This window comes from Schistocerca americana, chromosome 2 (genome assembly GCF_021461395.2).
Source record: "Schistocerca americana isolate TAMUIC-IGC-003095 chromosome 2, iqSchAmer2.1, whole genome shotgun sequence".
NCBI lineage: Eukaryota > Metazoa > Arthropoda > Insecta > Orthoptera > Acrididae > Schistocerca > Schistocerca americana.
The window spans coordinates 703,571,841-703,583,922 of NC_060120.1; the positions used below are offsets into that span (position 1 = coordinate 703,571,841).

At 42.1% G+C, this 12,082-nt stretch overlaps 1 protein-coding gene across 1 annotated transcript in view; it reads left to right on the plus strand.

Annotated features, from left to right (window-relative positions):
- Positions 1–10,785, plus strand: part of LOC124594359 (venom carboxylesterase-6-like) — a 94,744-nt gene extending 83,959 nt beyond the window's left edge. The window contains exon 11 of the mRNA XM_047132727.1: positions 10,586–10,785. Coding sequence (XP_046988683.1) covers positions 10,586–10,742 — 157 coding nt within the window. The 3' untranslated portion in view covers positions 10,743–10,785. The remainder of the gene's footprint in view (positions 1–10,585) is intronic.
- The last annotated feature ends 1,297 nt before the right edge of the window (positions 10,786–12,082 follow it).

Below are 12,082 nucleotides of genomic sequence, written 5' to 3' on the forward strand. Positions count from 1 at the left end.
ACCCAAATCATATTATCTACGTTATGGGGGACATCGGACTTTCGAATGTTTTAAAATAGTTTATTACTGCATTCCACTATAGCGTCAGTAAGGAAGGTTGGAAACTTTCCTCATGTCAGCACGTTATAGGTGTCGCCACACGCGCCAACCTTGTGTGAATGCTCTGAAAAGCTAATCATTTGCATATCACAGCATCTTTTTCCTGTCGGTTACATTTCGCGGCTGTAGCACGTCATCTTCGTTGTGTAGCAATTTTAATGGCCAGTAATGTATGTACTAAGTTTGGTTGGAATCGATCCAGTGGTTTAGGAGTAGTTGTGGAATATGTTTTATAATGTGTATGATACATTCCTATAAACAATGGCTGAGAAGCGCCTTATTTGTAAGCATGATTTTGTCACTGACCCATGTAATGCTATTGAGAAAGGTATGTATTGATAATAGTGGTATCTTGCTCTAGTATGTCGTTGACGCCACAATGTGAAGCCAGTTGAACATGCTGTGGTCACCTGTAGATGAATTAATGGATGGCCAGAAAGGTACTGCACACCTCTCATCATTAAATGGAGTACTGGTTGACAGCATATATCTCTTCTATTCAAGAATTGCTGGTACCTGTAGAGTGGGCTGTACTGAGTGGAGCCACTCACCATATACCTACAAGATATCTTGCAAGGTTGATGTCAATATGTCTGATGCAATGGGACTGATATTGTTGAAATGTAGAACAGTAATCTACTGTAATGCGTTGCTTTACTTGTGTTGAAATATCTCACGTTCCACTAACCTAGCTGACCTGTTTCTGTTATAGAAGGAGCCAATTTAAGCCTGTGGGCATCTTCAGATGTTGGTAAAACTGGGGCTGCTATGATGGACTTGATAATCTCAAGCTGTGAAAAGAATTGCAGCCAGTTATAATGGAGACAATGAAATCGACATTGTCAAATATATACTGACAGCATGTTACATTTGGGGCAGGCTCTGCAGTGTGGCAAACAGCGGACAGTTCCGGCTGTTGTGCTTTTTTATAGCACTGCTCTTTTAACAACTGTAAATAAAAACTAACTTAATAAACTGAAAATAACTCTACTATACAAAAAGGAGCTCAGATATTTTGTCTAGGAACACGTGAGAACTGGACAGGAAATGGTAGTTAGGTATAGTCCATCTGTAAACTAAAAACCGACCAGCACTTGTGGTAGATGAAGTCGCCTTTTCCAGTGAACGCTACAACTTCCGTACAAGATGACTGAGAATCCGTTTCCTCTGTAGCAGTGTAGAACGGTGAACAGAGATTTGCGTAGCGCCTTTTACACAAAATAAACACCCCAGGGCATGTCTGCACACTGCGTCACGAGCTGTTCGTAAGGTGAGCTGCAGAATAGTCAATACAACTTTGTGGTTTCACGAAATTATATTGACTATTCTGCAGCTCTCCTTATGAATCAATTTTAGTTGCTTTTTGTGACGCAAAGCGGTAGAGTAAATGGATAATTGCCTGCTCGTTCTTTATATTCCAGATCTATGAAGGACTGAGCACAATCCGGCTACCTACTGCCCCTCTCATATCTATCCTCCATCCCTGAATTTCCACCCTGTTATATCCTCAGGACACACTTTATATCTTACTGTTGTTCTACTGCACTTAGGTGTGGTACACACATTTCGTATCTGTTCTCTACCCACTTCATTTAACAATGAATATCACATCACTTGACAGTGCCTGCGGTTATTTCGTTTGTCTGTAAGCACAACATGCATAGACAGGAAATCTATTTGAGTACTGGGACATCTGATCCGCGTCACTGCACGTACGTCAGAACCGACGTCTTGCAGCTCTTCACGGAAGCAGTCTGGATTCGCGCAGCAACGGGACCACCGAAAGGCCGCCTTGACAGATCAACCAGAGGTGATGGCGTGGGTGTAGAACGGTAGCTTCCGTGCCGCCGCATCGCGGCCCTCCGAAAATCCTCCACGGCTGAAACTCTCATCTGGTCAACTCTTGCAGACTTCACGGTGAATGGTGCAGTCGTGGTGTCGTCTGCTAAACTCGAAGTCAATAAACAACTAAATTCTGAGCCCCCACAGATTGCAGCACAAATCCACCTTTCGGAGGAATTAACTAACCTGGCTGCCGTCCATTCCAGAAGGCTGGATTCCTTTTCACTGGCACTGTGTTACACAACAAAGTGATTGGTCAAAGCAAGTCTCCGTTAGTAACATTTACTATGTAAACACAGTTTACATACACAGTCACAATATCAAGAGGCCTTTGTCAAGTCTTTCCAGTGTTGCCAACCTAACTGTGGTCGGCAGTCACAAAGAAAAATAAAGTATTGGAGTTCTAACGAGCAACTTCAACCTCAGTTCACTTATAATTGCCTCTTGCGTCCCTTAAATGTCTAGAGTGGCTACAATTAACATAATTTTGTGTTTCCGATAGAAGGTACATACTTTGCAAGATATTAGAAGAAGTGTGATCAAGTCTTCTCGGGTTATCAGGCGAGTGGTGGCGTCGCCAGAAGATGATAAGTACGAAACTCATCGAAACGTTGCGACAAGACGACGCCACCACTCGGCTGAGGACCCGAGAAGAATTCATCGGTGGAATACGCCCAGAAAGAGTGCAATCGCATATATTAGAAGAAGTATTTCGGCATACGAAAATAAAACTCCATTTAATGTGTTTGTGTGTATAGCATTTCTTCCTTACCGGTTTTTGCTATTTTATCCTGACAGCGGTGTACGTTGGCAGATTTTACGTCACATTTACCCATACAATATAAAAAAACTTTATTTGAAATATAATTGTCATAAAAGGCTCTAAACTAAATCTTAGGATAATGTATTAGCATTCATGTTTTTTTTTTTTCAACCATCGCACACATCTTCTTCTTATGTTAAAGTCTCGTGGGGCTACTTCTTGGAAAACACGTATCTTATCCAGTTTCCTTAAGGTCATGTATTATCATAGTAATTTACAGAATAGATATTCAGTCATTTTGTCTCGTTTCGTTTGCTTACAGCCCCTCCGCTCTTTTTGTTTTTAGCAATGAGTCGATCTTAACTTTCTGTGTCACTATAGCTGCGCTTTCTTTTCTTCGTCTTGAAACGGGTGTCAGAACTGATACAGATGATAATGTCTCAAAATGCTGACTCAGTGCCAGATGAACGTGGATCTGGAGCGAATGTCGCTACTCTTTCTCTCATATTTCTGCTCTTCGGCCCTGCAGGCGCCATGGTGTCTTCCTGTTTGCAACATCCTAGCTTATCTACATCGGAACTGCTAGTAGTATTTGTCAGCATAGCGACCGAAATTGAGAAATGCTCTTCCGGTATAGTTAGCATATTCCCCAAGTACTGGGGTCCGGTGCCTAGAGGTTTCGCGGGAGCAAACATAGTTGAACAACGTAGGTTGTTGACGACAACAGAAACTTTGAATTTCAACCTAAATTCTACATCAATAGATATTTACAGTTTTCAAACATACGAGTACCAATTTCAGTTTTCGCACGTCTCTGTGAAAAATTCGCTTTAGTGCGAAGTACTTCTTCCTAAAGTCTTCTCGTTTAACAACACGAACAATTGACCAGTTGTGGAAGTTTCAGTTTTCCCGATACACAACTGACTAACTAATAGCGTGCAGCACTGAGCGGCGCTTTCTGTAGTTCAAATGTGAAACTACAAGAAATCATTCATCTTACTCTATAGCGATCTTCCTTCAATTCACTCTATATACAAGCATGCAAGTTCCCATCAGTTTAAGGGATGTGAGGTCACAAAAAACTAAGTTAAAAGATGTGGAATTAAGCTGCCTGACGACAAGCAGTATTTTAATTTATATTAGTTTTTACGCAAAGGAGTTTGTCGTTTGTATATTAGATTAACCCTAATGTATATTAATGTAGTAGCAACAATATCCGAGTCAGCTGTTCTTTGCACCCTTCGTTCTTCCATCTTAGAAAAGTAAAGTAATTGTAATTTCTACATAACTTAAAACGAAAGCGAAACGATGCGTAAAATTTCTCGCTTTGAAGGACTTTCTGTGCTGATTCCAAAACTAGTCTTAGAATGTTCCGTTCTATAATATTTCCGAACTTGTGGAGAACTACCAATATGACTGATATTTTAGTATTATTAATGCACTAGATGCGCTTAGATTAACGTTGCAAATGTAAAATACGATCTTTTGTTCTGTAGGATCAGCAGAGTGGACACTTCATTTGAATACAGCAGTTAAATATAATTTCAGCACTGACTGATAAATTCTCGTGTTGATACCTGACTCATTTTTGGAATTAGCCAAAAGAATGGTTCCCTCATGAAACAGCATCGCTGCTACCTCTCGCGCTTCCAAACGTCTTTCTGGTCTGGGTACGTTGTAGCGGTACACCGGGAAACCCCTCTGCTTCGCTCATGTCTATCGCTTCCATGCGCACGTGACTGTCCGTAGACCTTGGAGTTCTTTTCTCCGTGAGAGGCCGGAGGGGGTACCCGACACAGCGATATCCGTCGGACGGCGATCCACCGCGCCTTTCACTCTATCACTACCTCCCGTTGGCATAGACTTCTCAACCCGAATCTGCGTTGGCTGTCACGGAGTGGCATTGTTTAAGGCCGGCGGTCGGACAGTGAGTGGATGGCGGAATCCCGCAGATGAGACATGGGGCCACGTGCAAGTCACCAGTGTCATGGCAGCAGGCATCCCGCCTTGTCGCTGCGCGAGGTCACACTAAGGCGATACGATACGATACGACGCAAAGGCAATCCTCATCGGCGGAGCGCATGGACACACACTGGAAGCGACTGAACTGGTTCGCACTGGGGCGACAGTGATTCAACACTGACGCAAAACAGCCGTTTTTATTTTCTTCGCGCAGAAAGGAAAATTTTACGAGAAACTAACTACAGTGACGGGTGCAGTTTTGCTTTATCTACGTAAAACAAATCGGATGACTTGAAATTTCACACTCTGTGTATCGTACGATACTGTGCGTGCTGGTTGCGTCACTCGTATCGTGAGATACACAGGGAGTGGAATTTCAAGTCAACCGATCTGCCTACAAAATTGTATCTACATCTACATCCATACTGCGCAAGCCACCTGACGGTGTGTGGCGGAGGGTACTTTGAGTACTTCTATCAGTTCTCCCTTTCAAGTAGATCGAGCGAAAATACGTCCGTCTTGGTAGTAGTCAAGCTTTTAGAAGCTACGTAGAAAAGAATGAAAACAGGATTATGAGATTCGCGCATAGTCTCCGCTATGTAGTCTTCCTCATTCGATTTTAACAAAATTACTTGGTTAAAACTTCAATTTTTCCGCCTCTTATACCCACACATCACAACTGGATAATGAATAGTTTTTCTTTTCGCTGTTGCTAATAGTTATTGTAATACTTCAAAGTAAACTACAAACTACACGGATATTTTGAAAAGTTTTTTGTGAAAATTACAGTCGTTGGTTAGCTTACGTTTGGAGTGTCTGTTCCATACATTACTGCGTACGAAATATAGCTAACGAATAGAAATTATTTTCAAGTGTGGAAGGAGGGTCATATCTCTCTTCATTCCCGAGGCAATACGTGAGATATATTGTAGATTGTAGCGACGTGGTTGGCAGGTAGGCGCCGCACACGCGGCTATTTCGCCTGCTGCGGTGCCTGCTATGCGGAGTGCGCAGCTGTCTCGCTTTTATCTTATTCGTTTGTAGCCGTTACAGACCGACAGTCGAGATGGAAAACTTATCGAAGATGATCTGATGACTTTGACTATATGTTTTTTTCAGTCTATGCTACCTGGTGTCAGGAAACTTTGTGACAGGCATAAAAGAACTCTGAAAGCTACTTTACTCTTACTTATGAATGAGCATCTGTACGAAGCCGAAAGGTCACGTCGGAATTTTCCTTATCAACGACTGATTACACTTCTTCAAACACACTGTTTACCCCTACGCAGAATTCATCAGCCCCAACTACACCATGGATGATGAATGGCCGAACTCCAAATCCAGCAATGTTCTTTCTTTCAATATCCCGTACGGTGAATAAGATTTTCACTCTACAGCGGAGTGTGCGCTGATACGAAACTTCCTGGCAGATTAAAACTGTGTACGCACGGTGAATTATACATTACTGTGAAACTGAACAGTTGTAGAAATACTATCCCAGCTTTATTAATTTATAAACATTATTTCTGCATGTACAATACAGAACAAGGTACCGTATTATGTGCTAAAAATTATGTTACTAAAAATAAATTTTTCGTTGTGGCATTTCCAATATTACTCAAAAACTTGTGCCAACATTCATGTATATCTACACCCAGATAGTTACTCCTCATGCCACCGTAGGGTGCGTGGCGAGGGCTACCCTGTACTAGTACTAGTCGTTTCCTTTCCTGTTCCAGAAGGAAAAACGACAGTCTGCATGCTTCCATCTGAGTCCTAAATTCTGATATCTTATCTTTGTGGTGCTTACGCGAAATATATGTTCACGGCAGAAGAACTGTGTGGCAGTACTCTTCAAATGCAGATTCTCTAAATGTTCTCAAGAACAGCGTTCCTCGAAAAGAACGACGCCTTCCCTCCAGGGATTCTCATTCGAGTTCCCGAAGGATCTCCGTAACACTTACTTATTGCTCGAACCATCCGGTAAGAAATCCAGCAGCCCGCCTCTGAATTGCCTCGATATCTTCCTTCAATCTGACCTGGTACTGATCCCAAACACTCGAGCAGTAGTCAAGAACAGGTCGCACCATCTTCCTATTTACAGGTCACCCACACTTTCCTAAAATTCTCCCACGAAACCGAAGTCGACCATTCGTCTTCGCTACGCAGTTATCACACGCTCGTACCATTTCATATCGCTTTGCGACTTTACTCCCCTATATTTAAAGACTTGACTGTGTCAAGCAGAATACTAGTAATACTGCATCCGGAGATTAAGGTTTCATCTCCCTACTCACCCTCATTTAACTTATATTTTTCCACATTTAGAGCTAGCTACCTTCATGACACCAACTAGAAATTTTGCCTATGTTGTCTTGTATCTTCCTATAGTCACTCAACGTCGAGACCTTACAGTACACCACAGCATCATCAACAAACAACAAGTGTCCACCCTGACCATCAAATTATTTATTTATATAGAGAACAATAGCGGTCCTGTCACACTTTCCTGGGGCACTCCTGGCGATAACCTTGTATCTGACGAAATCTTTTGTAATGAGTAGGAAAAGTTGCGGTTTGAAAATTTGTGTCCTCCTTTGCCAGAGTAACTGATACTAGTTGCTCCAAAACGAGAAAACTGTCTGGACTCACTGTGCAGAATTGGCGGAATCTGTATTCGCATTCGGAGAGCTCACGAGAAACCACAGCTGACCCAAGTTTCATACGTAAAACATCGTTCTGGTGCACTCAATATGTCAAGCAATGATAAGCCACAAAACGTCTAAGAAGAGCTTCTGGTTGCAGCTGAAACTGAAACAGGAACATGATTTGTGCTGTCTTGTTGCTTGTCGTATGACGAGTGGTATTGTACACCGCATCGCATATCGTATCATTGAATACCGTATCGCTTCAGTGTGGACCTCGCCTTACATCCCGCAGCGGCTTGCTCGTGTGGCGTTTCTGGCGGGAAAAGAAACATTGGAACTCTAACGAGAACGCGACTCTTGACTGCGCAGGCTTCGCTCTCCATGTCGGATTTATTGTCGGATACAGTGTGGGTTGCCAGGTGCTCGTTTTTTTACCGAACTGTTCGGTATTTCAGTCAAGAGGTCGGTGTTCAGTACCGAAGTATAATTAGTTGGGAGTTTTTTACGATTTCATTCGTATCACTAATCTAGTTATTCATTTGCAAGATCAGTTCCATAACTGGGTGTTTTTAAAGTAAAAGAGGAATCGAGCATTCGTTGTACGAGGGCGGTTCAGAAAGTAACCTCCGATTGGTCACAGTGCGGGTTGTGGGGGGAGTAGCGACGCCATCTGTGCGTTCACGCACTCAACAGGTCAGTCGGCATCAAGCCGTGGTCGAGTGAACGTCGTACTTGCGCTAGTTTAGTTTTTGTGGCAGTTTGAAATGTGTGCTGCAATAGAAAACCTCGCCAAATGTGAAGTGCGTGCTGTCATAAGGTTTTTTACAGCCAAAGGATATTCTGCAGCAGCTATTCATCGCGAGCTTTGTGCCGTGTACGGACCAAGAGTTATGAGTGAAGGACTTGTCCGTGAATGGGTACGTTTATTTAAAAGTGGACGAGAAAACGTTCATGATGAAGAGAGGAGTGGTAGACCATCATTGGTGACTGACGAACTCGTTCAGACAGTTGATGCAAAAGCTCGTGAAAATCGACGTTTCTCAATGTCGGAGTTGTCTACTGGTTTTCCACAGATTTCTAAGACTCTCTTGTACGAGATAGTGACAGCAAGATTGGGTTACCGTAAGTTCTGTGCACGATGGGTGCCCAAAATTCTTACCGACCACCACAAAACTCAAAGACTGGCCTCTGCATTAGACTTTCTGTCACGTTATGAGGACGAAGGAGAACCATTGTTAAACAGAATCGTGACCGGTGACGAAACCTGGATTAAGTACGTGAACCCTGAGACAAAAGAACAATCAAAGATGTGGGCACATTCAAATTCGCCTACCAAACCAAGAAAAGCCTCGCAAGATTTTTCTGCCAGAAAACTGATGGCAACGGTGTTTTGGGATGCCAAAGGGATGTTGTTGGTTGAATTCATGGAACGTGGTACGACCATTAATCAAGACGTGTACTGTGAAACAATAAAAAAGTTACGACGGGCTATACAGAACAAACGCCGTGGTATGCTGACTTCCGGTATCGTTTTTTTGCACGATAACGCCCGTCCTCACTCTGCTCGCAGAACAACGGCCCTTCTTGAGTCCTTCAAGTGGGACGTTATCAACCATCCACCTTACAGCCCAGACCTGGCGCCAAGTGATTATCACCTCTTCATGCATTTGAAGAAATGGCTCGGGTCACAGCGGTTTGATGACGACGAAGAGCTCAAAAATGCGGTCACAGGCTGGCTCCAGGCACAAGCGGGTGATTTTTATGCAGAAGGAATTTCAAAGCTTGTGAAAAGATACGATAAGTGCCTCAATCGCTATGGAGACTATGTAGAAAAATAGTGCAAAGATGTAGTTGTAAGATGTATATATTAAAATATTTTTATTTAACTTGGTGTATTTTTTTAAATCAACCGGAGGTTACTTTCTGAACGGCCCTCGTAATTTGAAGTTTGCAGCAAGCAACAACTTTTATCAAAAAAAAAAAAAATAAAGGAAAAAAAATGTTGTAAGCTATATATAGTGATTGTAAAAAAATGTTTAATATTTGAATCAAGGGAAACTCCCCATAGCACCCCTCTCAGATTTAATAGTAAGGTAGTCCAGTGAATAGCCCCTGAGGAACTGAACACAGATCAAGCATGAAAACAGGAAGAAGGTGTACTTAACTGTGAAAAAAGAAACAAAATAGAACCTGTGAACGATCCAAGCTCAAGATAGGCAACTTGAGCAGTGTTGGATAGGCCTGACGTCTTGGTTATGTGGTCAGGGTGTTGGACTGCGGAGGGGCACATTTGTGTTCAAACTTCCCTCGTGCTCCCTTTTTTCCGCCAAAAGATTATGGACTGTCTGCCTGGTCACTGACGTGTTCGTTCGCTGTATTCAAATTTGTATCTGTGTCGTGGTGTAGCGTCCGTTTGCAACAACAAGGTGTAAAGAAGGGATCTCCAGTCGCGCACAGCTCATATTTGTTCTGCGCAAGTGCCAAATTTTACGACTTTTGCGCCCGTTTTGGAAGTTTTGGCTCTTGAATTCCTTTGTTGTAACACAGTTTATTTGTTATTTTCATTTCTGTGAGAGGTCTATGTGGCATCTCGCCTCCTCTTACTGTACATCACATTACGACAGCAAATGACTCATATCCAGTAACCACTGTATAGTATGACAATTGCCAAAGCTGCAAAAGGAAAACAGACACGTCAATGACCGGAAGGAAAGTTCATAATTTTGTGGGAAAAAATGATACACGAGGGTGATTTGAACACTGATCTCCCGGTTTACAGTCCAACTCCGTGACCACACTATTAAAACGGCTTGATTCTTGTAATTCCCTCGACGTTGCACATTTTAAGGATGGGCCGTTCATTGTTTCTTTTTTGTTTCCTTTCTTACAGTTATATGCATCTTCTTCCTGTTTTCACGCTTGATCTGTGTTCACGTTTTGACGGGATGTCCACTGGGCCATCTTACCACTAAATCTGAGGAGGGTGCGGTAGGGAGTTCCCCTTGTAAGTATTTTATTACGGTTACATTCAGCCCGCAACTCAGCAAGTCTTTTCGCCAGACTATGCCCGGTAGTTTCGTCAACATAATTTGGGAACCTTAGATATAGCAGCTGCCAATATGTTGCATCCTCAAAATATAGATACCTCATTTGTGTTTTTCAGCCATCTTTCGCTATATTTATTTGAAATTATGGTAAGAGCAATCATTATTAGTACATCAGCAAATTAATAAAGAATGATAACTAACTGTTTTAATTACTGTCTTTTCAGCAATCCAACGCCGGAACAGACTTCTCTGCTGACAGAAGTGTGGAAGGAATACAATGACTCGTCCCAGTATTATTTGGAGATAACGAGACCTCTTCGCCTAAAAGCTAACTTGTTTGAGCCGTACATGATCTTCTGGAAGAATCTGCTGCCGTCGTAAATACAGATCTGGTTTAATTACAGCCTGACCATGTCAGTCCAATATAAGCTGCTGCTAAAATTAGCTTCAGAACTCTATCTTCAGTTATCCAATCAAACTCTCACACAAGTAAAAACATGTAAACGGTAGTTACCTCCACATTTAAAAATATACCCTTAGCTTCTGTATGAACACATTTCACAATAAATGCACAGATTTTTTCTCGTATTTTTATTTTCATTCTTCCTTAGTACATCGCAGAGGCGATTCAGCAAGTAACGAAAATCGGTGTTGGCGAAATAGTCGTCAAGGGCGAATTCATCAACTGTTCTGATATTTTCTTTTTTTCAAAAAACAAGTTAACGTTGTAAATTTATTTAGGTAACGGAAATGTTTTCTCCTATTTATGGTAGAATTTTCCTACAGTAGTATTTCGCAGGTGGTTCAAATACCTCTGAGCACTATGGGACTTAACATCTGAGGTCATCAGTCCCCTAGAACTTAGAACTACTTAAACCTAACTAACCTAAGGACATTACACACATCCATGCCCGAGGCAGGATTCGAACCTGCGACCGTAGCGGTCGCGCGGTTCCAGACTGAAGCGCCTAGAACCGTTCGGTCACCGCGGCCGGCTTCACAGGTGCTATTTGCTATCATTTCTATTAAAGGAGCATTCAAAGTTTTCGGCCGTGCAGTCACTTTTTGTTGTTAGACTTAACCAGAAGTGCAATTACGATGTCCGAAACTTTTGCTTTGCGTGCTGCTGTATGATTCGTAAATGAAGTAGGATGGTATTTTGTTTCATTCGCATATTTTTAAGATGCTGTTAGGTTCGAACCAAATCACAACGTCGGAACCAGCGACATATTCGGAAGAAATAGCGAAACACTTGTGACAGTCAAGTTTATAAGGTTTGGCTACTCTCGTTGACTATTTTACTATCCCTTGATTCAGTGTGAACAATTATAATCAACTTGCTCTATCAGCAGGCAGCAGTAGATCTGTGGACACCGTAAATGCACTTACGCTTTATTTTCAAATGAAAATAATAATACTGTTCACGATTTGGGCAAATGTTTGTGCAGTAATCTTGAAGCACTAGATATTATAGATAATTGTCGTAAACTTGCAGGTAATTAGAGCCTGAAGAATAGATTTTATCTTATTCTGTTTCCCTAAACTACATTTTGCATATTACAACATGGTTCACCAGTTTTATTTCTAAAAAGTGCAATGTCCACAAGGAATGTGTTGACTGATATCAGGGTGCAACATGTCCATATTGAAGGTTGTAGTGTTAATTATTCAATTTGCATGGCCATGGGACATGAGATTGCGCTGAGGAGGCCAGTCTGTGC